Source organism: Budorcas taxicolor, chromosome 10 (genome assembly GCF_023091745.1).
Source record: "Budorcas taxicolor isolate Tak-1 chromosome 10, Takin1.1, whole genome shotgun sequence".
In the NCBI taxonomy this organism is placed as follows: domain Eukaryota; kingdom Metazoa; phylum Chordata; class Mammalia; order Artiodactyla; family Bovidae; genus Budorcas; species Budorcas taxicolor.
Window position 1 is genome coordinate 10,350,212 of NC_068919.1, and position 27,599 is coordinate 10,377,810.

General features: G+C 42.1%; 1 protein-coding gene across 1 annotated transcript; it reads left to right on the forward strand.

Moving 5' to 3' along the window:
- The first annotated feature begins 4,078 nt into the window (after positions 1-4,078).
- LOC128054421 (betaine--homocysteine S-methyltransferase 1) lies at positions 4,079-25,640 on the forward strand. Its single transcript, XM_052647050.1, has 8 exons — positions 4,079-4,111; positions 9,329-9,461; positions 16,173-16,291; positions 17,389-17,580; positions 17,952-18,099; positions 21,890-22,072; positions 23,550-23,778; positions 25,454-25,640. Exons 1-8 carry the CDS (start codon positions 4,079-4,081, stop codon positions 25,638-25,640), a joined length of 1,224 nt encoding a protein of 407 aa, XP_052503010.1.
- Positions 25,641-27,599: the final 1,959 nt, after the last annotated feature.

Here is a 27,599-nt window from a genome sequence, read left to right on the forward strand (position 1 = left end):
ACATGATGTTAAAACATGTCCAGTGGTTTAAAGGCTAAAACATTTTTAGTCTAAAAAGTTCTATGAAAAGCCACTTTCATTTTAAAGATGCTCCAAATTGAATGGAATGAAAAGTCCTGATATTTTTTTCATCTGTCTATTGATAAAGGGGACATTTTAACTCTTACACAAGATGGAATCTATTTACCCCTTGGGGAAAAGGAGGAAATAAATGTCCTTTACCCCCAACCATGGTCTTTGAAACATTGTATAAATTGAGCTTCCCAGTGGTAAAGTATCTGACTGCCAATGCAGGAGATGCAAGAGACACAAGTTCAATCCCTGGATCAGGAAGATCCCCTGTAGTAGGAAATGGCAACCTGCTCCAGTATTCTTGCCTGGAAAATCCCATGGACAGAGGAGCCTGGTGGGCTACAGTCCATGGGGTCCCAAAGAATCAGACTCGACTGACCATGCATGAACACGAACGGGCCTTTTGCTAAGTCACTTCAGTCGTGTCTGACTCTGTGCGACTCCATAGACGGCAGCCCACCAGGCTCCCCCGTCCCTAGGATCCTCCAGGCAAGAACACTGGAGTGGGTTGCCATTTCCTTCTCCAATGCATCAAAGCGAAAAGTGAAAGTGAAGTCGCTCAGTCATGTCCGACTTAGGACCCCATGGACTGTAGCCTTCCAGGCTGCTCCATCCATGGGATTTTCCAGGCAAGAGTACTGGAGTGGGGTACCACTGCCTTCTCCGAACGGGCCTTAAGTGTCTGTTAAATGAATGCATGGGGTTATAAGCAGAGCAAAGCACTAGCTGGAGACAGAACCAAGACCTCTGCTTTTGAGGTTATAAAACCAGGGGAGTGGACCTTCAGCTCTAACCCTCCTCTTTCTCTTCAGGGTTTTTTTTTTTCTAAGTTTTTAAAACAACATTTATTTCTTAAAAGTTAATATGTGCATAATAGGAAACCAAAAAACACAAGAAGCAAAAAATGAAGTCATTCATAATCACAAGCAGATTACCATCTGATGTGTCCTTCTAGGTCTCATTTGTGCCTTTTCACAACTAAGCATCCATTTTTACGTAAGATCATACAGCTACGTATCATGCTGTTTCAAACATCATGAATATTTACCATTTCGACTAAACCCAAATGTCTTCGTAGGAGGCCGAAGACTTCAATGCTATTTGGTTTTCTTCATCTCATTGCTCCAGCAGAGAACAGAGAACATGGGCAGCTTCCCAAGAACAGCTGCTACAGAACTCTCTCCCCAGGTGGCCTCCAGCCACCTCAGCACTTGGTACTCAGCGATCACACCAATAACCTTTCTATATCTCCTTGACTTCGTGCTTCTTGAGGACAAAGAGGGGGTGTCTACCTCACAGAATTGTGAGGAGTAAATAACATTATATGTATAAAAGGCTTAATGTAGTACCTGGCACATTGTAAGCACCAAGTGCCTTGTGGATATTATTAGCTATTATGGGAATTCGTGGGCGCATGAATTTTTTTTAATCGACCTAATTGGAGTGGTGGAGGGGCGGGGGTGGGGGCGGGGGTGGGGTAGAACAAACTGAGAAGCTGAAGAAAAACAAAATTATTTCAACAGCTGCTTATTAGTCATTTTAGACAAGGTGAAAGTGGACAGTTGTCTAAATAAATTCCCCTCATCTAAATACAAATATTTGTGGATACATTTGTACACTCAGATACACATAGGATTCTGGAAGAATAGTTAACAGATAACAGTGGTTATCTCCAGGGACGCCTTGACCTGGGAACAGCAACTGGGGAAAGACTTTTAAATTTTTGCTAGGTGTCTATATTATCTACTGAAAATTTGCAATTCATTTTTAAATTAATCGCTGCTAGTTTAAAATCTCTCCTAAATTTTGTTGAAGGCGGACAAACTGAAATTGAGAATGGCTGTTTTCAGTTTTTAACTGTCAAGCACTGATACCGCCCCCTAGCGCCTGGTACCCGCCACCACAACTTCTTTGTTAAGCCCTGTGCCAAGTTGCTTCAGTCCTGTCTGACTCTTTGCGACCCCATGGACTATAGACCACCAGGCTCCTCTGTCCGTGGGATTTCCAGGCAAGAATACTGCAGTAGGTTGCCATTTCCTTCTCCAGGGGATCTTTCCGACCTAGGGATGGAACTTGCATTTCTTACGTCTCCTGCATTGGCAGGTGGAGTCTTTACCACTAGGGCCTCCTCTGAAGTCCTGTGTGAAAGTGTTAGTTGCTCAGTAGTGTCTGACTCTTTGTGACCCCATGGACTATGTTCCGCCAGGCTCCTCTGTCCATGAAATTCTCCAGGAAGAGTACTGGAGTGGACAGTCATTCTCTTCTCCAGAGGATCTTCCCAACCCAGGGATCGAACCCAGGTCTCCTGCATTGCAGGCAGATTCTTTACAGTCTGAGCCACCCTGCTGCTGCTACTGCTAAGTCGCTTCAGTCGTGTCCAACTCTGTGCGACCCCATAGACGGCAGCCCACCAGGCTCCCCCGTCCCTGGGATTCTCCAGGCCAAGAATACTGGAGTGGGTAGCCATTTCCTTCTCCAATGCATGAAAATGAAAAGTGAAAATGAAGTCGCTCAGTCGTGCCCGACTCTTAGCAACCCCATGGACTGCAGCCTACCAGGCTCCTCTGTCCATGGGATTTTCCAGGCAAGAGTACTAGAGCCACCCTAGCAAGGCTCAATCTAAAATCCCCCGGTTAAGACTATGAGTAGTTAATGCATTAAAATACTGAACAATTACCTACTCATATAGTCCAACCCTGTTATGATTAAAAATCTAGGCACTGTGAAGAATGCCTACAATATCTCAGGCCTCATTCTTGTTGGACAAGTGAAATAATAGAACATTTGCATTACAATATATGCATTCATTTTTTTTCCATTCTAAACTTGACAACTACCTGAAGCAAAAGGACTTCTCTTTTTTAGTTTTATCTTGTGTACATCATTTTATTTGTATTAAATCATTTACTACAGTGATTTCCCTCTTTCCATTTGTTCAAATAGAGGTGTTGTTCCACATACAAATCTTTTATGTATTTAGGTAAAAGTTTTTGAACTCTATTTCAGACTTTTTAGTTGTTCTTTATGCTATTTATTGTCGTGTTATACACTTTTTAAAGTAATATTTTCATTATTTTAAAGTATGTTCCCATTGTAAAGAAATTTTGGCAAATACAGTAAAGCATAATGAATGAAATAAAAGCAAGACCTAACTCTACCATCAACAGATAACTACTGTTAACATTTCTGTTTTCCTCCAGTTTCTCTAATGCTTTTCATTTTTAAACAGTTTTCACACTGAATTTTTAAGTCTATAAAGTACATTTCCACTATCATATATAAACATCACATGTTTGTCCTTGTCAAATATTGCAAAGATATCATTAGAAACTGTAAGGCATGTTTGGATATAAGGGCAAAGTTCATTCTGAACACACACACACACACACACACACACAAATGCAGAGTTAGTATCGGAAAATGTCATATTTTGTTCAGATACATAACCACCGGGTATGTATCACACTGGAGGTCACATTTTATAGTCATTCAATAATCCTCATTCAATAATCTTGCATCTTTGGCCTTTGACAAATATTTGGGCATTGGATGGAATTCTTGGGGGTCTGGCCTAGCGACTGAAGGTGCATGACTAATGGGGCATGATCCCAGGCAAGGGAGAAATCAATTGAGTTTGAGGACCTGCAAGGGGAAAAAAAGGGCTGAGCTCAGATAGGTCTGAAACCTGAGCAAGTGGCAACCTCATTGTTTATTTATATTTTTCTTATTTTAGTTCTGGATAATTTCCCCCATTTGGGAGAACAATTTCGATCACCAGCTCCTAATACAAGTTCCCAAGCAGCAACGGGCAAGGATAAAGGGCTGGTGGGCGTGTTCCCCGCCCAAGGCCTTTGTTGGACCGCGCAGAGGCTGGGGAAACCCACACCCCGAGCAACGGGTATAAAGAACCCAGAACCCGGCCACGGCTCCAGGCTTCGCAGGGGGAAGCGCTCTGTCGTCTCGTCCATCCTCATCCGTGTTAGGTGCGGTCTGGGACACCAGGAAGATGGCACCAGCTGGGAGCAAAAATGCCAAGAAGGTGAGTGTGCGGGGGACCCAAGGGTGCTCTGGGTTTAGATTGGCCAGCCCCACACCCCAGCCCAGAGAGAGCAGAGGGCCCCCAGCCCCACCCCCACCCCTAGCCTGGAGAGAGCAGAGGGCCCCCGAACTGCTGCTTGGGAACACCAAGGCGCCTCTGAGCCCCGACCCCTGTCCCCTGACCACAGCGCCCTCTAGAGCTATGTGACCCCCCAACTCCAGGGCACCCCTAAAACTCTTGAGTCCCGCACCCCAAGACCAGAGCACTCCCCCAAGATGCGGCTCCCCCAAAATGCGGCTCCTAGACCCACAGGTGCGACTTCTCTCCCCTCCGGCTGTGGGACTTGGGGTCGCCTGCTGCGCGCCCTGGGTTCCTCTGGGTCTGCGCACACCCCTCGGCGACCCTAGCGAGAGAAGGCGCGAGCCTAGGCTGCGACCGTTTCGACTTGGGGACCCCACCCCGCAAGGTTCTCACCAGTCCTAAGGCTCTGGCATTGGTTGGATGATGGTAAGTTTTCACGGGCAGTTTGGATTTAGAAATCACAGAACAGTGTACCGTGCAGGCCTCGAAAAGACTGTTTAAGAAAGATTAAGCACAATGGCCCTAAGATATTGAGAAATGACTGCTGAGTTTTTAAAATAAAAACTCCGTAAGATGCCCACCTTTCCCTTGGGACCACTGTTTCTTTCCGTCCAGACTGTGGGCCTTCGGGGAGTGGGGGAGGGAAGGGGTGGATGGATGGGAGGATGGACTGATCATAAGGTTACAGTTGGAAGCGGGTTGAGGACGGAAGGAGGAGGGAGTATCCTTGCCCCCTGGGTGTCAGAGCACCCGGCCCCATGCCTGGCAGAGGCCAGGGAATGGCAGGGAAGGAGACAGGGCTGGCCAACTATACCCCTGAGGACGAATTCATTGCCAGCCATCCCTCTGGAAATGGGTTGTACCTAGTTTCTAAAGGGATGACCCTACCTCAAGAACACTTTCACATAAGGAAAAACAAAAATTAATTCAATTAAAAATTTTAAATGGCAAGAAGTCCAAGGATTTAAGATGTTGAGATGGCAATTGCTTATAGACTGTCACCTGTTCAATTAGGGGGAGAATTTTTGCCAATCCCTACATCTACTAAAATACTGTATGTCTGGAAAGGATGATTCCCATAGAGATTTAAAAAATATTTTTGCTTTGGCCCCATTTGCATTGCCATAAATTCTAATCCACTCCCCAAACTCAAACTCACAAAATGAAATGTTTTAAAGGATTACTTTAGCAAGATGGATATAAAAGGAGAAGAAAAAATTTCTTTGGTAACCTGGTTTCCATGCCTATGTCAGTGTTAAAATATGGACAATACGATGTCTACACTTCTGATTAAAATTAAAATATGTTACAAAGCTAACACTTGTTCATTGTAAACAACTATGAACACTAACAGCAGTGTCTGCTACATTTTGATGTATATTCTGCTAGTTTATTGTCTAAACAAATATGTACTTTTTAAACAAAAACAGTCTGATATTAAACACATTGCTTTGCAACACCTTTTCACAAAATATGTCTTGAGCAATCTCTCATAGCACATTCCATTTTAAAACCAAAAAAGGAACAGAAAAGTCTGAATGAAGTTCAAGTTGTTTAAGAATGCAGTAGACAAGTCCATTCTATACACGTGCATCTCCATTCCTGCCCTGCAGATGGGCTCATCAGCACCATTTTTCTAGATTCCATATATATGTATTAATAAACAGTGCTTGTTTTTTCTTTCCAACTCACTTCACTCTGTATACCAGGCTCTGTGCTTCACACGAGCTTGGTCACTCAGCCGAGTCTGACTCTTTGTGAACCCCATGGATGTAGCCCACCAGGCTCCTCTGTCCATGGGATTCTCCAGGCAAGAATACTGGAGTGGGTAGCCATTCCCTTCTCCAGGGGATCTTCCCAACCCAGGGATGGAACATGGGTCTCCTGCATTGCAGGGAGATTCTTTACCATCTGAGCCACCAGGAAAGCATAACAGGCTCTGGGTTCATCCAAACCCCCACAACACTGTAATTATCCTCCAATTAAAAATAAATAAATAAAATTTTAAAGTTAAAATGCAGTAGAATCAAAGTGTTTTTCCTGGTGAAATTGTTCAATAAATTAATGTACAGCATGGTAATTGAATCACCACTATCCACTTGGCCACCAAATATCAAATTGTTAGTTATGCTATACATCAAGATATTGTGGCACTAAAGTCTGAAAACACACACAAGAGTTCAGTGAGTTTCTAGGTGACTGAACAAAATATGAATTATTTCACCCAAATGAAAATTAGTAGCTAGTCATATCTCATGTATTTGACTGTTGTTCATATTTTTATACAACTGTAATAATTAGCAAGATGAGAGTAAAAAAGTTGGCTTAAAGCTCAACGTTCAGAAAACGAAGATCATAGCATCTGGTCCCGTCACTTCATGGGAAATAGGTGGGGAAACAGTAGAAAGAGTGTCAGACTTTATTTTGGGGGGCTCCAAAATCACTGCAGATGGTGACTGCAGCTATGAAATTAAAAGACGCTTACTCCTTGGAAGAAAAGTTATGACCAACCTAGATAGCATATTCAAAAGCAGAGACGTTACTTTGCCGACTAAGGTCCGTCTAGTCAAGCCTATGGTTTTTCCTGTGGTCATGTATGGATGTGAGAGTTGGACCGTGAAGAAGGCTGAGCGCTGAGGAATTGATGCTTTTGAACTGTGGTGTTGGAGAAGACTCTTGAGAGTCCCTTGTACTGCAAGGAGATCCAACCAGTCCATTCTGAAGGAGATCAGCCCTGGGATTTCTTTGGAAGGAATGATGCTAAAACTGAAGCTCCAGTACTTTGGCCACCTCATGCGAAGAGTTGATTCACTGGAAAAGACTCTGATGCTGGGGGGGATTGGGAGCAGGAGGAGAAGGGGACGACTGAGGATGAGATGGCTGGGTGGCATCACGGACTCGATGGACGTGAGTGTGAGTGAACTCCAGGAGTTGGTGATGGACAGGGAGGCCTGGCGTGCTGCGATTCATGGGGTCGCAAAGAGTTGGACACGACTGAGCGACTGAACGGAACTGTACTAATTAGCAATATAGCCATTTTTCTTATTAATTGGGTCATAATGATCAAAGTTGTAGTTCTAAGACGTGACTTTTAGACACACTGTAATCATGACAGGTATTTGGATTTCAAAATTGCATGTGATGAATTCTATGCTTTGTGGTTGTTATCTCATAGACTTAACACTTGAATCTTTTCTATCTGGAAAAGAAGAGTAGAAAACACATATATGTGGAATCCAGGAAAATGGTACAGGTAAACATATTGGCAGAGCAGAAATGGAGTCACAGATGTAGAGAACAAACTCATGGTTACCAAGGAGGGAGATGTGGGGTGGGATGAACTGGCAGACTGGGACTGGCATATGTACACTACTGTGCATAAACGAGATAATTAATGAGAACCTCCTGTTTAGCACAGGACACTCTACCCAACGATCTGTGGTGACCTAAGTGGGAAAGAAACCTAAAAGAGCAGGCGTATGTATGCATATAACTGATTCACTTTGCTGTGCAGCAGAAACTAACAGAACATCGTGAAGCAACTGTAAAATCACTTCACAATTTAAAAAAAGAGGAAGAATACATAGCACAATCCTCCTGTTTTACTGCTTTAAAGTAAAAATGTCAGATGTTTCTTTTCTCTGAGCATCAGCTGTTGAGTTCACGTGGGGAGGGGCAGAAGGTGATAAGGACTCAAGATGCCATTCAAATTCTTATGAATGCCTCTCACAGATTTTGTAACCTTGTTATATCAGCATTTATTAACCATTAATGGCAATAAACGGAACACAGTAGCTATGTACATTCCAGGTTATTACTTTACATTATCTTTTCAGGGCTGTCCCACTGTCCTCTCTCCCATTTAAAATCAAATCTAGATACTATTTGAGGGTAAAAGAATCAGTGAGCCCTCTAGGGGTTGACCTGGGAGACTGTGTAAATTACTCAGAAACTCTGGACTTGAATTCTTCGTTTGTAAAATCAGAGAGAAGTTTCCCTGGTGGTTCAGTGTTAAAGAATCCGCCTGCAGCACAGGAGTTGCAGGAGACACAGGTTCTATCCCTGGTCGGGAAGATGCCCTGGAGGAGGGCATGGCAACCCACTACAGTATTCTTGCCTGGAGAATCCCATGGGCAGAAGGGCCTGGCAGGTTACAGTCCATAGGATCACAAAGAGTCAGACACGACTAAAACGACAGCATACACACACACAAAATCAGAGTAACCTTTTATTTTTAAATTTATGATATTTTGAAATTAAAAAAATGATTCTACAAGGATATTACTAATTCACAAATTGCTTTAAAAATATTAAGTTCAAAGTTGCTGTTCTAACACCAGGGTAATGATTGCATGTACAGTAAATGGAATAGGTGTGCAAATTGGACTGGAAATCAGTTTACAAATATTTTACTTACTGGTATCTTCCCAGTTCTCACTCGCAGAGAGCAGGCTGTGCATACTTACAACTTTCTGGACAGCATAATCCAGCTGCTGTTATGGAAACTGAATTTTAGCCCCAGAGACATTCGTCTTTAATTGATTTGGCCATCTTTGTGGTGGTATCTTCTGCCTTCTGTTCTCACCAAATATATTTTGACTTTTCAGTCTCAAAATGCGTTCATAGTGTCATATGCCACTTCAACTTCTTTATAAAATATAATCCTCTCTTTTGTTTATTGATAGAAAAAGGAGAAAGACTAACAGTCACCATTTTAAGAATGTGTGCTTAAGTATTCATTTGAGGCTTTACAACAAAACCTTTTCATTTAATCTTTCTGAAGATATTTATTCAAACATAACATCCTCCCACAATATCCTTCAAATACTATTTAGTGTGTTCTGAAAAACCCCCATCCCTGGCACATACACGTGGAAACACAAGCTTTCATTATATGAGCATTCTGATGGCTTGCCTTATAGTCACAAATTTCTGAATAAAATACATATGTATTTTCTGAGAATTTTAAAGAAATCATATTTCTTAACAATATTTTCTGAGAATTTTAAAGAAATCATACTTCTCAACAATATGAAAGCAAAAGTTGTATTGTAGAAATGAGTAGAAACTTGTATTTAAAATTCAAATAATTAATTTATCCATTTTCTCCCTCCCCCCACCCCACCATAACTTTAGGGCATCCTAGAACGGCTAAACTCTGGAGAGGTCATCATTGGAGACGGAGGGTTTGTCTTTGCACTGGAGAAGAGGGGCTACGTGAAGGCAGGGCCCTGGACCCCAGAAGCTGCTGTGGAACACCCAGAAGCAGGTTGGTGCACAGCTCTATTTTAAGCTCTCATAAAAGACCACTGTGTTGACCCACGTCTAGGAACATGCCATCAAGCAGATGCCTCCATGCTATGGTTTCCAAGTATTTATAATTGCCTGCCAGGCACTGTGCCGGTGTGTAAATGTAGAGTCACCTGTTGGGTAAATACCAATGGCCCCTCCTTATTTCTGTCGCCTGTGTCTACCTCTCGCTCCCTGCTCCTTGCTCTAGATGAGTCTAGAGCCTGGCTCTCTTCCTTCTCCTCTGCCTCTCCCTACCTCCTCCAACACTCTAGATGACTCCAACATCCATACATGTGATTCATCCAGCACTCTTCCTGTTAGTACCCTGACTTCCTCTCCAGCAAAACTTTCTTCCTTCCTCACTTCAACAAACCACTCCTAGGCCTTGCCATCATCGATAGCTGTCCACCTCTGAAATCTCAACGACAAGTACTACATTCTCTTACCATGCCCCCTCCCATCTTTTCTGCTCATTCTTTCTAACACTCCTATTCTTCAATCTCATCACAGCTCTGTCCTTCATCTGTTTTAGTGAGTTTTAGCCATTCTTCGCCATAAGTCCGCCTTCCCTCCTTAACCCACTTTAAGTTCCATGACACAGCATCAGTCACCGTCTTTCAGATAAGCCCTCTTCCATTATATATTTGCCAACTAGTTAAATTAATTGTATTCTAGCTCCACCCTATTTAAATTCAACCATCTACCTATGCTGCATCTGTATCCACAAACCTTATTCTCACTTTATCTTCTTGATTAGGCTAGGAATCTTTTTGGCTAGGAAGGGAGGAAGGATTCAGCCTGAAAGGAATAAATGTTGTCTTCAGGGCCTCTGTATCATACTTAACCAACAGAGAAGGATTAATCTTTAAAAGGGGAGGAAATGGGCCACTTCTACAGGCCCAGAGAGTTCAGGGGGATGTGGGGCTTTCAAGGTTGATGGGTTAATCCAACTATGTCTTTATTCCAGGTCTCAAGTCCCATTTCTTCCTAATCAGATCTTAACTTTTGGCAATAAAATACTTTTCTGGTTGAAAACTCTAAATGGGTGGGTGTTTTAGCTGGCCAGAAAGGGATCTGACTCCAGAACAATGTTTGAAGAGTAATTTCCTGTGGCTGGTTGTGGCTTCCGCTCTTGCAGGTCAGACCAGTCAGGAAACACATTATGAAGCAGAGATTTGTGCTCAAGAGTTCTACTAGGAAGTATTTTCAAGAAACAGTACCTCTAAGGGAGCAAGGGAAGCAGGATTGAGCAGCAGAAAGAGCTCAACTGTGATGAGTTGCGACAGAGGTCCCAGCCAACCCCTCAGAGTTGGACAGGCCCCTCAGAGTTGCCCCAGATGGAGGCAAGGGGGCTAGTTTGTGCTCTCCCCCTGTGAATAGACCAAGCCTACATACAAGCTTGATCTCCCCTCCCGCTTTGGGCTAAGGCACATCCTAAGGAGGGTCTCAGTTGTAAGTCATCAGCAATCAACACTTGGAAAGAATCTGAATCTTTCAGAGGAAGCCAGAGTTCTTGTGAATATTGTATAAGATAATAAACAGTTGGTTTTTTATGGTAAAGGAGAGCATGTTTCCGTGAATTCAGAAATGAAGGATGGAAACTAATGAAGAACATAATTGGAGACAGTACAGCTTTCAGATCCAGTACAGACTCTAGACCCACACTAACTGGATCAAATCCTGACACAGGCACTGGGCTGTATGGCCTCGGGGAAATTACATAGCTTCCTTGTGTATAAACTGAGATAATACTGACATCTACCTCATGAATTTGTTATGAGGATTAAACAAATTATACGTGCAGTATTTAAAATAGTGTCTGTGCATGTTATACACGACAAGTATTAACTATTGTTATTATTCACTTGACCGAGTTGTTTCTTATCTTGTTAATATTTTTGGCTGTATTAATGTATTTCTTGGAGATGGTTGGGTGGTATCACTGACTCAATGGACATGAGTTTGAGCAAACTCTGGAAGAGTGTGAAGGACAGGCTTGCTGCAGTCTGTGGGGTCATAAAGAGTCAGACATGACTTAGCAATTGAACAGTCTGTTTCTTGGTTGTATTCATCTATTTCTGCTAGAGAAGTACAGAAATGTGTTCAGTTCACACAGTCCCTAAAAAGTATCAAAAATAAAAGAGCTATAGTCACACTATGAAACCTAGCAAATGTACACAACTTTTATATGTCCAAATAAAAGTAGAAATAATACTGTGTGCTCTACCATTAAAAAAAAAAAAAAGAAATGAGGAGGCTTGGGAAGCTAAACCAGTAGTAGATCTCAAATTTTAGATTTACCAGTGGAGTTTGTTAAAAAATTAGAGATTCCTAGCCCCCATTTATAGAAATTTGGTTTCATCAGGTTTTGAGGGGGTCCAGGAACCTGCATATTTATAATACCTGACCCCAAATCCAACCAGTCCATTCTGAAGGAGATCAGCCCTGGGATTTCTTTGGAGGGAATGATGCTGAGGCTGAAACTCCAGTACTTTGGCCACCTCATGCGAAGAGTTGACTCGTTGGAAAAGACTCTGATGCTGGGAGGGGTTGGGGGCAGGAGGAGAAGGGGACGACAGAGGATGAGATGGCTGGATGGCATCACTGACTCAATGGACGCGAGTCTGAGTGAACTCCAGGAGTTGGTGATGGACAGGGAGGCCTGGCGTGCTGCGATTCATGAGGTTGCAAAGAGTTGGACACAACTGAGCGACTGGACTGACTGACTGACCCCAAATAATGGCAAGGTGAACCCCACTTTCAGAAGCACTGAATTAAAGGGATGTAAGAAAGTGATGAAAGTGATGAAAGAAATTACAGTGGAGTAATTAAGACCTCAGATGGAGGATTTCTAATATATCCATGTTTTGTTTCTTAAGGTTTGAGTGCTGGGGTAAACTCAGAATGAAATATTTCTTGGGCCAAACTGACATTAACAATAAACTACCTTTGCCCAAACTCTGCCTTGAAAACAGAATAAGACTCTTGTTTAAACTGCAAGTTTCAATTTTGTGAGTCACATTTTCTTTTTTAAAGTTGCACATTAGAGGAGCTCAAGAGAAATTGCTCTGATTTCCTTTGATTTTATGAATGCAGAAACAGCATGTTTGATCTCTTGGCCATTTGTGTCTTGAATATTTTAAGCTTATTTAAATGTATTGAGCATTTGCTCTACTTTTTCTTCTGGGAGCTGCCTGCTTTTCCAAGAATTAATGAAAACTCCATAGTTCTGAGTTATTAGATTTAATCCTTTCTGCTACAGAATGACATCCCATATATTCAAGTCTGCCAGTGCTAGTTCAAACTCTGTCAACCCCAGTGCAACTCCAGGATGCATCAGAAAAAAACAAATCTCCTGTTTGTAATGCATCCTCATAGAAACATTTCACAGGACCTCAGATTGGGGTGGCACAGAGTCAGACACGACTGAAGCGACTTAGCAGCAGCAGCAGATGTATTTAAGCTGTTGAAGGAGGGGAGGGGTGAAAGGTGTTTAAAACCAGGTGGCGCTAGTGGTAAAGAACCCACCTGCCAATGCAGCAGACACAAGAGACATGGGTTTGATCCCTGGGTTGGGAAGATCCCCTGGAGGAGGGCATGGCAACCCACTCCAGTATTCTTGCCTGGGGAAGCCCACAGGACAGAGGTGCCTGGCGGGCTACAGTCCATGGGGTTGCAAAGAATCAGACACAACTGAGGTGACTTAGCACGCACGCACACCCATGCTCTAAATGAGAGAATGCTCTGTGTCATGCTGTTTTATGCAAACGAGTCTGTTTTCTGCAGGTGCTTTTCTAATTTTGACTGGGTGATAGCTGGAATTCATACAGATTCTGATACGTTTCCCTGCAAACTGAACGACACCCGAAACATTTTTGAAGGATTGGTGCCTGGGCTTGACTTTTGGTGGCTGTAAGCAGTGAGGAAAGGAAAGTTACGCTACAGATCTACCATCTCTTATCCAAGCCCTTGTGGGGCCAAATGCCAGAATTTGAGGGGATTTTAGACAGTTGATACATTACATATGCTATATATTGTGTAACACTCTCTTTAGGGTCTAAAGTGCTCCCCCAACCCACATCAAACACATTAATACTCTTCTTGCATCAATATATATGACTACTCACTCTAAATGGGATACAATTATAAATATCCTCACATTAGTTCAAGTCACTTTGCTCCCAAGTGAATTTATTATCCCAGTGAATAAATATTGCAAAATTTTTTTTGACTTTTTAGAGTTAGCTGTGGAATTCCAAAGAATCACCTTTCTCAAGAAAATTTACTAGGTAAAAGAAATGTTCTATACATATATATCTGGATCATGTACATATATGATCATAAATATATGCATATACATGTATACACATATATATACTTATAAACTATTGTATATTACATTGTATGTCAAGTATAATACATACTTCGTAATATTTGGGCTTCCCTTGTGGCTCAGCTGGTAAAGAATCTGCCTGCAATGTCAGAGACCTGGGTTCAATCCCTGGGTTGGGAAGATCCCCTGGAGAAGGGAAAGGCTACCCACTCCAGTATTCTGGCCTGGAGAAATCCATGGACTATATAGTCCATGGGATCACAAAGAGTCGGACAGGACTGAGTGACTCTCACTTATGATGCTAAAATGAGACTAGTATAATGGAGAGTTTAAAGCTATAAAATGAATATAATTAGTATAGGTTGTATCATTGTTGTAGGAACCAGTCACATCCTATATTACTGGTTACAGGATAAAGACTCAAGAGTTTTATGATGAGAGGAAACAGAAAATAGATATTGAATGGATATCCAGAAATCACCAGACTAATTCTCCTACTTAAGTTCATGCCAAAAGTTGTGGTTCTTGCACTCAGTGGAATTAGCATTGTATTTGGAAATGAATTTGGGTCTGGAAGGGTTTGAAGAATCTGAATATTTAATTGTTCCCAGGTGAACCTAGTAAGGTCACACTTGGAGAAGCTCTCCTTTTTTAAGAAGCATGAAGGAATAATCAAATCAATTAAAAGTGAAAGTTGTCTTCGCCTTTCTGAATCACTGCCCTCTGGAAAAATCTGATAAAATTTATAGACCCTCTGAGAATCATAAAAGGTCTGTACATGCAAACAATTTGCACACTGCTCCAGGGTTTTCGTTTCGTGTTGCACAGTCTCTGGAAATCCATCAAAGGACCACCTGGGTGGACTTGTTATTCATAAGCCATTCTGTCACGGAGAACAGGAACCAAGTCTGTAGTCCCTTCTCCCCTACTCCAGTCACACCACTGTGTTTTTCCGATTACTCTATGCAAGGGTTTTAAGTTGGTTCTGTTGCGAATTAAAATAACTTTGCAACTCCCTAATCTTTGAATGTTTTCAAGTTCCCACTGAGAACTAAAGTTTCCATGATTTTAAAAGCAAAGATTTGGCTTCAAACTTAGGAATCCATTTTCTGAAATACACTACAGGTGGTTGTGTGTTTTTTTTGCCTCACCTTTAAGTCCATTTATAAACAAACACAAACAAAAATGTTTCCTATGTTCTTGGCACTCTACTAGGCATCTAGGCTGCAAAGCCGCCAGACTAATCTCCAGTCTTAGCCCCTGAAGGACTAAGAACACCAGTGTCCTAGTAATTTTTTAGACGCTAATGTGCTCCCAAACCTGTGGATTTTATAGGCCTCTGAAATTTAGAAATAAATTTTAGTGTCCAAAGTACAACTGCTGATTTCTTACTCTGCCCAGTCATTTCTCTTGACAAAAACAAAACACCAAGTCTCACTATTGTTTTATAAAAGGAACATTCTTCTGCTTTCTTGGAATGGTGATGCTCAACAAAACTGAAAGTAAGAATCAGTTGGGAAACCTTTCCAAAAAATTGCCTGTGCCCTACCCTGAACCAATTAAATTAGAATATACATGGATTTGACCCTAACACTCATAATTTTTTAAAAGTTTGCAGGCCTATGTAATGGGCAGCCAGAGTTTAGGACCACTATTTTAGAGCAAAGGATAATGGATAACTCTTTAAATTGCATACATTTGATTAAATGGAAAACAAAAACATCCCACTATATTTCCTGCAGCTGTGAAAGCTTTGCCACATGGTATTCATCTATGGACCTAGCTTGGTAACCTTGCTCCAACTCTGCTATCAGAATTATTTCTCAAAAACACTGAGCTAATCGTATTAATCAATTGCTTTAAAACGGTTGATGTTTCCCCAATATCTATGGTCTGGAGCCTAGACTCCCTGGGATGATGTGCAAGGCCATTTGCACTCTGTCTGGCAGCCCACCTCTCCAAGTCTGTCTCCCACCACTTCTCCAGCATATCCTCAGCCCCGGCCATTCAGGCTGCTTGTCATTCCCCCAAAGCCCAAGACTGTTCCTGCCTCCTTGTCTTTGCTTGGGCTGTTCCCTCTCTAGGGAATGCCCTTCCCCATGTTCTTTGCCTAGCACAATCACTGAGATGATTCCTCCTCTGTGGGACCTCCCTCTTCCCTTCACCCCACACTGCTGGCAGAGACAATCTCTTGCTCCTAGCAAGACTCCATATCCACCTCTCATTAGCCCCCAGGATGAGCAAATGCCAGGCAACCAGGAATTTAAGCACATATTTTCAATGTTCATCTAAGTGCCTTCTGAAAGCATCACAGGCTGATAAACTGATAGCAAAGAATGTCTTTCAATCTCCCAGTTCGCCAACTTCATCGAGAGTTCCTCAGAGCTGGCTCGAATGTCATGCAGACCTTCACCTTCTATGCCAGTGAAGACAAGCTGGAGAACAGGGGGAACTATGTTGCAGAGAAAATATCCGTGAGTAGCACCATACTGTGTCTCAGGCACGTGCGTCATCAACAAAGTTCCCATAGAAAAAAACGTTGAGTCTTGTTAGAGTTTCATTTTGTTTTAAACAAAACAGAAATGAGGTATGTGTGAATAATATTCTTAGGTCTTAGCTAGAGTCCCCCAGATTAACAGAAAGGCATTTAATGAAGCAGATCAAAGAACTATTTAACTATTAATGATTTTCCAAGTCTTTTGACGAAGTTTTTGAGTGAGTGTCCTTACAGACTCTTAGATCTTTACAGTTTTTTAATGTGACAGTATAGGAGAAAGGTCCTATAGGGCAGGAGTCATTGAATCTAGAATATTCCTAGCTGAGCTACAATTAACTGTGTGATGTTGGGCAAACCATTTACCTATCCCATCAAATCAACAACTTCATCTCTAAAATGAAAAAGGAGTTCTAAAATCCATGCATCTGTGTGATTTTTTGAGGACAAGAGTCAGCTTTTAAGGTCTAAATACTTCATAAAGACCTTACTTGTGATACATTTATCTGTTAATTGAGAAAATATATAATGACAAAAAGTCATTAATTCTATAGTCATTTTGAGTTTATTCTTATTAATCAAAAAAGCAAATCATCACCACCACCACTATTTGCTAGGTATTCTTCTAACTGCAGTTTAAGCTTTGGAAGATATCAGATCCTTTTATTGATTTACTTATTTTGGACGCATGTTGCGGCATGTGGGATTTTAGTTCTTTGATCAGGGATTGAACTCAGGGCCCCTGCAGTGGAAGTGCAGAGTCAACCACTAGACCACCAGAGAAGTCCCAGAAGATACCAGATCCTTTTACGGAAAGACTTTTACCCTCTCACGGATCTTTGGTATAATGTAATATCCCTAAATACCATCATAAGATTTATGTTTCTCATCACTGTTATTGGCAGTGTTGTTACTATAAATTGTTCAACTCCATAAAGCACTGAACCACTCCATCACTGTCATTTTCTGATATAAAATCACTGTTGTAACATACCACTGAGATGTAGACATTTGAATAACAATTTTGCTTCAATTTCACATGGAAATGTAACCATACTGTATATTCACCCTTTCCAGGGGCAGAAAGTCAATGAAGCCGCTTGTGACATTGCCCGGCAAGTGGCTGATGAAGGAGATGCTTTGGTAGCAGGGGGCGTGAGCCAGACACCTTCGTACCTTAGCTGCAAGAGTGAAACTGAAGTCAAAAAAGTCTTTCAGCAACAGCTGGAGGTCTTCATGAAGAAGAACGTGGACTTCTTGATCGCAGAGGTAAATAGACACTATCAAAGATGAGACGAGTGTACTTTGTACATTTCATCTGCGTTTACTCTCAGGAGGACCATTTGGGGTTAGGTACCAGTCATGACAAGTACCAGTAATATTCATTTTCAAAAACTTCTTCCAATTTAGGGCTTCAACTAAATGTGATTCAGTTGATGTAATATAGCATTCTTCAGACCTTTGGACTGCAACTCACAGAAATCACCATTCTATTCTGTTTTTTAAATGCTAATGAATCACAACTCAGAGTTTAAGAAACACTCATCTGGGGATAATTAGGTTAATATGCAATAGGATAAGTTTTCAAATTATCTGGGGAGAAACAAAATTAAAAGTACTTTGACTTTAACTTATTTCAGTATTTTGAACATGTTGAAGAGGCTGTATGGGCAGTTGAAGCCTTGAAAGCATCAGGGAAACCAGTGGCGGCAACTATGTGCATCGGCCCAGAGGGAGACTTGCACAGCGTGACCCCTGGCGAGTGTGCAGTGCGCCTGGTTAAAGCAGGTGATGATAAATTTTGATTGGTTTGCAACTAGAGTGTCTTTTAAATGACATACAAACACAGGTCCATCTATGAATCACTATATACTATTTTTGTTACAGGAAAACCAGTCATTTACTTTCTTAAGAATGCTGATACATTATTGCATCTCAAAAAGAAAAAGTGTAAAAAAAACAAAAAAGGTACACCCATCAGCCTTTTGAAAGAGGAAACTAAACATACACTGAAAGTTTAATACCTAGAAATGAGAAGAATTTTGGTAAATCATAGAGAGTATTAGGACAAATTATGTTTTATTTAAATTTTATCTCAAGTTGAGGTCTTTAGATATTAATATCTTTCAAGACTGTTGCCCTCTTTGCCAAAGTTTTTCCATTTTCCATAAATTACTGGTATGCTTAACTTTTTGTAATTGGTATCATAAAATTTAAAATCCTTTGATATGAAATATTGAGTATTCAATTTATCTTTTTATATAATTTCCATCCCTAATATTGGGTTTCATTTCAGTTAGGGAAAATTCACAGACTGTTTTCAAAGCTGACTCATTTTAAACCTGAGGAATAGCACAGTGTCTATGGAAGAGTCTGACTCACTCTGTGAAGTAGAGATTTTTATTGGCTAGTCTTATCTAGCCAATAAAAATTTAATTTAATTTCTAGTCTTTATCCAACTCGTGTTATGTCATGAAAGTTACTTCATGTTTGTCACTAATAATTACAATTATTTAGTTTAGGATGACATTGTAGAATCCGAATTTCTGATTATAAATACAAAAAATGAGGAGAGCGCAGGCCTGGTGGTCAAGAATCCATCTCACAATGCAAGGGGCACCAGTTGGGTCCCTGTCCTGGGAAGATTCCCACATGCTGCAGAGCGGCTAAGCCCATGAGCCATAACTACAGAGCCTGCACTCTGGAGCTTGCAAGCGGCAGCAATTGAGCCCACGTGCCGCAACTACTGAAGCCCGTGCACTTAGAACAAGCAGTGAGAAAGCCTCAGCTGCTCAGTCATGTCCAACTCGATGAGACACCATGGACTGCAGCCCTCCAGGCCCCTCTGTCCATGGGATTCTCCAGGCAAGAATACTAGAGTGGGTTCCATTCCGTCTCCAGGGCACCTTTCCAACCCAGGGTTGGAACCTGCATTGTAGGAAGATTCTTTACTGTCTGAGACACCCCTGAAATGAGAAGCTGGCAACAAAGAGTAGCCCTTCCTTGCCACAACTGGAGAAAGCCAGCATGCAGCAATGAAGACCCAGTACAGCCAAAAATTAAAGAATTTTTTAAAATGGGGGGAGAAACCAAGTTAACATGTTTCAAAAAGATCAGAGGAGGCCCTCATCCTCCCAGTTGTTAGCTGGCAGGGATTCTTGGCCTGTGTCTCATCCTTTCCTCACCCGACTATTCAGAGTAAGTGGCCACAGTGCTTGCTGTCACTGTACCCTGTTTATATCCTTTATAGAACTTACCCAGATATCTCATTTATGTCTTAAATGTCTGGGTCTCTCACTAGACTGTAAAATCCGAGAGGGCAGAGACTATGTCTGCTTGACTCAGCACTGAGTACTCCGTGCCCTGCATACCACCCAGCACATACAGGCTCCTAGTATCCATCTCACAGTCAGGTCCATCTTCCAGTGTTGTTAGTCCAACCTCGGTGTGTCCTTACACAGTCACTCCTACCCCAAGTGATCACTTCCTCCTCTCAGCAGCTTTAACACTTTCTATTTATACCACACATTTGTAGTATCCTCAGATGACATTTTTTGTTTTAAATCTCAAAAATACATTTTCTAACCTGTGACAGTCTTAATAGGGTTCTGCAGTTACACAGAGGTAGAAAATTCAGTTTTAAACCAAGTGAAGCAGTCTCTTGACTGCAGAACTTCTCAGTCCTTTGACATGTTCATATATATTTGCAGTCTCCAAGAAGGGGCTACAGTAAAAAAAAAAAAAAAAAAAAAGACTACTCCTAATGTAATTGTTCATAGAACCTTATTTTCATCGAGCAAACCTTTGGAAACCCTGTGCTAAATTATAAAATCTTTTGTGTCCTATATTTCCCCATAACCCTTTACAAGGACCTTTGTGCCTAAATGACATCCAACAAATAGCTGACATATGATTAATTCATTAGTGTAACGAAGTCAAGAAAAGAAAGAGAAACACTGACTGCAGAATATTCAAAAGAGAAAGTAGTCAAGATCCAAGTGACCCTGTTCAGTAAGCTGTTGAATATACCAGCCTGGAATCCAATGGAAAGGTCAGGGTTAGAGAGAAAGAAGCTTGGGAGAGTTGTGTATGTAGTGTAGATGGTATTGAGAGCCTGGGGTAGAAAGGGAAGTGTAGACGCAGAAGAGAAGATGGCCCAGTAGAATCCTGTGACAATGCAGGATTGAAAGGTTCAGGCTTGAGGAGGGATTAGCACATAGCGCTCTAAAAAAAGCAGCCAGGGAAGTAGAAGCAATACTCAGAGAACAAGGGAAGTTCTCAGAAGCCAAGAAAAGGGGAGTATTGAAGGAGTTGAAGGAAAGAGTGCCATGTGGATGAAAGTGGCTGAGACGCTGAATCAGATGAGGACAGCGAAGGGACTGCTGGATTTGGCGAGATTGAGGTCATCGGTGCCCGTAACAAAAACTGATTCAGAGGAATGATGGGTCATGAGGCCTGACTGGAACAAGAATGAAGAGCAAACTGCAGGCCCAGGCCTGTGAGGACTACCAAGATGCCTGCGACTGAACTGGAGATCGTAGCGTCAGCTCTGCTTCTCTGGGAATCTAGACAGCGGTGTCACTCTCATTATAGCCAGAAGGATTCTTTCCTTTCCCTGTTCTTGGTAACTCTGTATCCAAGATGCAAAATCCTAGGCTGTGAGTTCATTTAAAAAAAAGTCCTTTTTGGATGTGGAAACAACCCAAGTGTCCAACTAATGAATGAATAAGCAAAATGCAGTGTGTGTGTGCATATATATATATGCAATGGAATATTACTTAGCCATAAAAATGAATGAAATTCTGACACATGCTTCAACAAGCATGAACCCTGGAAACACTGTATTAAGTGAAATAAGCCAGTTACAAAAGGACATATACTGTATGATTCCATTTACATGAAAGTTTCAGAAAAACCTTTTCCTAAATTACATTCTGCTGTTATGCCCAAGAAACTCAATAATGCTTTAAATTGGCCTGGTGAAAGGGACCATTGATTTATTCCTCAGATGAGTGGTAGGTCACCACAGGTGCCACTGGGCAGCTGGGAGTAGTGAAAAATTATTGTGCTTTGCAATGTAATATCAAAGATTGAAAAACATGACTATTAAAATTTGATGGTATGGGGAGGGAGGTGGGAGGGGGGATCAGGATGGGGAACACGTGTACACTCGTGGCAGATTCATGTTGATGTATGGCAAAACCAATACAATATTGTAAAGTAATTAGCCTCCAATTAAAATAAATAAATTTATATTAAAAATAAATAAATAAATAAAAATGGTTAACATTAAAAAAAATCTAAAAAAAAAACCTTCTAATAATGTTTGTTTCTTTTCCAAAAAAGATGGACAGCCAAGTGTTCATAAATGACACTTCAATTGTATCAGACTCTTCAGAGCACTTTACAGAGAAAGCACTTGCTGCCTATTAGTCATTCTTGCCCAAGGGTAAGATAAGTTTGCAGGGACCAAATGCTATCCTTCTAATTCACCATTCCAAATTGAAGCTCCCTGACTCAGAGGTGGCCTCCTGGTATCTGGTGAACCTCTAAAGCTAAACTGTTCTTCTACTTGCAGGAGCTTCCATTGTGGGGGTGAACTGCCATTTTGACCCCACAATTAGCTTACAAACAGTGAAGCTCATGAAAGAAGGCTTGGAGGCTGCGGGACTGAAAGCCCACCTGATGATTCAGCCCTTGGCCTACCACACTCCCGACTGCGGCAAGCAGGGATTTATCGACCTGCCAGAATTCCCCTTTGGTAAGAAAGCCATTTTACAAATCATCTCAGGGTCTTCATGTTAGACAAGTTCCGAATAAACCTCTGGCCATAGAGCTTTATCATGGTAAAATCATGGCAGCATATCTCCTCATCTCTTGGCCCTGCTTCTCTCCCTGCAGCCCCAAAACTTTTAAATTAGACATTAGGAAACACAGGACCAGCAAGCAAAAGAGACCTCTGACTTAAAGGTAAAATCAAAGGTGAGTCAACACCTAGGTAGACAACCAATTCATCACACGTGGAGTTTGGTAAGAATGCCCTCCTGAGTGGGATCAGCGAAGACTCTGCTTCTGGTTCTAGCTCTGTTGCTTAGTGGCAGAACCTTAGCAAAGTTCCTTAGTTCATCCAGATCTGAATTTTCTCATCAGATAAATAAGGTTAGGCCAAGTTATCACCAATATGCTTTTCTCTTATTTTGAATGCTGCTTGAATACTCTAGCTATATCTGAGTTGAGGGGGCGGGGGGCAGAGGGAAGGTGCCATCACTGGGCTACTGAATAACAGATTTGAATGAACAGACCAAAGCAGATGATGTGGGGTGAACCCTTGCAGTCTGAGAAAGAGGGATAAAGCTTGTGTGGGAAGTGGGCGTGAGTCGACCTGGAGAATCAAGCCAGAGGTGAGCCTGGCCTGGCCAGCCTACTATTTCATTCTAGGGTCCTTATCTCATATTCTAGAGGGACTCTGTAAAATCATCAGTCTAGAAGAACCACCGAAGAAGAATGGCGAAGCATTTGTGGTTTTACTGGTGTGGAAGAGATTATTGCAAAATTTAGCGGCTTTAAACAGCAAATCTTTTTTATATCTCATAGTAGCTGTGGCTCATGAATTTGGTAATGCTTAACTCAGAGTCTCTTAATAGGCTGCACTCCAGACTCTTTCAAGGGTTATAGTCATCTGAAGGCCTGATGGGAGCTCTTTCAACCTGAAAGAGCTTTAACTACTTTCAAGCCCTCTTTAGTCAGCTGTTGGGAGTCAGGGTCAGTTTTTGCTATCTGTTGACTGGAGCCCTCAGTTTCTTGGCTCATGGGCTTTTCCACTGTGATACTTGAGCACCTCATAGTGTGGCTGCTGGCTTCCCCTGGGATGAGTGATCCAGGAGAGAACAAGGCAGAAACCCTAATGTCTCTAATGATCTAGCTTCAGAAGTCACAAGCCATCCCTTCCACCATACTTTATTGGTCTCACAGACCAACCTGATATAATGCAGGAAGGGTCACACAAGCGTGAGGCCATCAGAGGGCAGAGATCATTGGGAACCATCTTGAAGTCCTGCTATCACAGCTGTTTAAACTGGGCATGTCAATGCAAGGTAGCTAATCATTTTTATAAGTTAGGAACTGATTATTTCTTTTCAGAAATATCAAATCTTATCTAATTCATTTACTGAAAGTAACATTTATTATAGCTATTTATTTTGAATATTTGTACTGAAGCAGAGCATCATTTATTACAGGACTGGAACCCAGAGTTGCAACCAGATGGGATATTCAAAAGTACGCCAGAGAGGCCTACAACCTGGGGGTCAGGTACATAGGCGGGTGCTGTGGATTTGAGCCCTACCACATCAGAGCGATTGCAGAGGAGCTGGCTCCAGAGAGGGGATTTTTGCCACTGGCTTCAGAAAAACATGGCAGCTGGGGAAGTGGTTTGGATATGCACACCAAACCCTGGATTAGAGCCAGGTAAGAACCTTAAACTGTATTTGCCAAACCAAAGTCACACAAATTATGAATACATCCAAGTGAGGTCATTACAAAAAGTACTGCCAATTTGCAGTGTAATGACAAAGAATCACTTAGCCTCTTCAAATTCTCTCACAGAAATATTTGTAACTTTAGCTTTATGGAGTGATTTCTGGAGAAAGCTTTAAGAATATAGAATATAAATAATGTAAGTTGCAACAAAATGTGATTTCACACTCTTGGAAAGCACCATCTATGTGGTGGACGCTAACAGTGAATCAGTTGTTAAGATTCAAGTACAAATACTAATTGCTTATTCTGTGCCAAGCACGATCGTTGGAGCTGGGAAGACAGTGGTGAATGAGATTAAAAAAGGTCTTTGCTCTCAGAGCTTACATTCCATGGGGGATGAGGAACAATAAACAAATAGATTTTCACATCAGGCAGTGTGCAGGGTACTAGGAATATAGAAATGAAAGGCTGCAGTCCCTGGCTTAGAGCCTCTCACAGTCTACTGGGGGGAAATGGAGAAGAAAGCTGATCTATTATACTGTAGCTATCTACTTAAGTAGAGGCATGGATAAAAAAGTAACAACGAAGAGAAGAGAATAACTATCTCTACCTAATAGATGATGTAGAAGAAGGGACTCTGGGGCTAGATTTTAAAGAGCTAGGTAGATTTCCACAGAAGAAGGAAATGGGTAGAAACTGCCCCCAAGCAGAGGCAGCAGTTTCACTCTATTTGACCAATGTTAGTTCAACAAAACTGTGTCGGACACTGTTGTAGATGACGAAGGAACAAGCTGGACAAGGCACAGGCCTGTCTCCAAGGAAGGTAACAGTCTAGTAGGTAGAGAGATAAATAGCTAAGTTCAGCTGACATGGTAAGTTAAGGATGAAGATGTACACAGGTGCTGGGGATCCGCACTAACAGCCACCAGAGGAAAAAGCGGGAGGGCTGGTGAAGAATTTCCCATGGAGCTAGCGTCTGAGCTGAGTTCTGAAGGACGAGTTACTTTGCCAGGTAGGAGAATAGCCTAGAGGGAAGCACTGGGTGGGAGTGCTGAGAGAATGGTATGCTGAGACGTTAGCAGTTTGAGAACCTCAGATTCAGAATTTGGTAGGAGACACACATCCGGACGGGAGGTGGCCTCTGTTCACACTCACGAGGTCTGGATTACCTTATCCCAAGGCAGTGAGGAGTCTGAAGGGTCTGAGACCAAGTTCGATTTGTAAGTTTCAGTAGCCTGGAGACAGGGAAACCTATGAGGAAGTCTCTTCTGCAAGAGACCAGACCTGGCAAGGCCTGGAACTAGGAGCTGATGGAAACAGAAAGGAGGCAGAGGCGGGATCTCCGGGTTGAGGGGTGCAGAAGCAGCACTGGCTTCGGGAAGAGCCGCAGATGTGGGCCTAGGTGGCTCAGGAGGTAGAGCCAGAAAGTGAGGACGGGGAGGCGAGGTAACTTAGCAAGTGTCCTTGTTCTAAATCCTTAGTGTTTGAACCTGCGTGTATATGCAAAGAAGGAATTCAAAGTAATTTTAGACCTACAGATTCTGGGGAAAAAGAAAAGATAAATGTGTTTCAGAAGACACTCTCGAGAGTCCAAAGATGGCAGGGTTCTAGCTCACAGCCTAGAGACAGACCCTCACGATTTCTGTGTGTTTTGTTCACCCAGGGCCAGGAAGGAATACTGGGAGAATCTTCAGATAGCCTCGGGCAGGCCATACAACCCTTCCATGTCAAAGCCGGACGCCTGGGGAGTGACCAAAGGAACAGCCGAGCTTATGCAGCAGAAGGAGGCCACAACGGAGCAGCAGCTGAGAGAGCTCTTCAAAAAACAGGAGCTCAGGTCCACACAGTAGCCCCGATGGAAGCCATTTTTAGTGACTTCCTCTAGGCTTGGGCCACAGTTCCAAAACTAAGGAAAAGATGGTTAAACGGCAATGCTTATACAAATGCCAGCTTACGCGTCAAGATTGACAGGAACTGAACAAAACAATTATAAATAACACTTGACCATTTTTTAAAAGTATGTATTTAGAACTTTGAAGCAAAATGAATAACAAGTAAATCTTAAACTGGGTTACTAAGCACCCACCAGGTACACAGTATTAAGGAAATCACTGTGGCCAAGAAAAAATAATTTGGACAATAGTCCTACTTTAAAAACTTCACAGGCTGGTAAGGAGGATGAGATGTGAGCTGTCATAAATGGTGTAGCATGCAGACAAGTACAAAGTGCTATGGGAAAGTGACTTTCAAGCTTTTTGGAAATGGCCCTTAATAAGAAACACAATTTATATAATGACCCGGTAAGGCACATGTATAACCATTGAAATAAAATGTAATCCATTCTGGTATTTTTAAATTCCATTCCTTTCTGTCCTATTTCATTAATAAAATACGCTGGTTAAGGCCTTTTAAATTGATTTTATGACCATTAATTGAAAACCACATATTGAAAAAACACTGCTAAGGGACATTTCAGCTATAGGGACTTTGCTATTCCTTTACATTTCTCCTTAGAAAATCAGTCCTATGGGACCACATCAGTAAACATTCAAAGCTCAGAGTCCTGCTGTCAAGAGTTCCAGAGTTGTTCCCTCTTTTCTGACCCATTTCCACCACTAAGAAGCATTCGGACCAATGGGGAGGCCAAGAGGGGATTGGCACCAGGCTCTCTCCATCCTGCTCTAGGCTGCTGCTGCTGCTTCTGCTAAGTCACTTCAATCGTGTCCGACTCTGTGCAACCCCATAGATGGCAGCCCACCAGGCTCCCCTGTCCCTGCGATTCTCCAGGCAAGAACACTGGAGTGGGTTGCCATTTCCTTCTCCAATGCACGAAAGTGAAAAGGGAAAGTGAAGTCGCTCAGTTGTGTCCGACTCTTAGCGACCCCATGGACTACAGCCCACCAGGCTCCTCCGTCCGTGGGATTCTCCAGGCAAGAGTACTGGAGTGGGGTGCCATTGCCTTCTCCCCTGCTCTAAGCTGGATCCACCTAAATGCCTCCAGTCAGTAAGGCTAGGGAGCAATGGTCTTGAAATGGCCACCCACTCCAGTATTCTTGCCTGGAAAATCCCATGGACAGAGAAGCCTGGCGGGCTACAGTTCATGGAGTCACAAAGAGTCGGACATGAGTAAGCGACTGAGCACAAAAAGGTCTAATAAAGAAAAAGAGATTTTCCAAACTCTGTCAGGGTTTCCTAGATTGAGAACTATATTTTCTCCTGGTAATACCTACTCTGAAGACTCAAGCCTGAAGATGTAAGATCACTGGAATAAATGACTACTCGTTGTATTAGAAAAGAGTTCATGCTTCTTTCTAAACATTCTCGGATTGGTGTGGCTGCTTTGAAACCCTTAGTTTCTTCAGCTATTAATAAAAACCAATAAGACTGCCTTGGATGTATTTGATTCTGTTCTATAATTTGCTATATACAGTGGAAGTGAGAAATAGATTTAAGGGACTAGATCTGATAGACAGAGTGCCTGATGAACTATGGACGGAGGTTCGTGACATTGTACAGGAGACAGGAATCAAGACCATCCCCATGGAAAAGAAATGCAAAAAAGCAAAATGGCTGTCTGAGGAGGCCTTACAAATAGCTGTGAAAAGAAGAGAAGCAAAAAGCAAAGGAGGAAAGGAAAGATATAAGCCTCTAAATGCAGAGTTCCAAAGAATAGCAAGGAGAGATAAGAAAGCCTTCCTCAGCAATCAATGCAAAGAAATAGAGGGAAACAACAGAACAGAAAAGACTAGAGATCTCTTCAAGAAAATTAGAGATACCAAGGGAATATTTCTTGCAAAGATGTGCTCAAT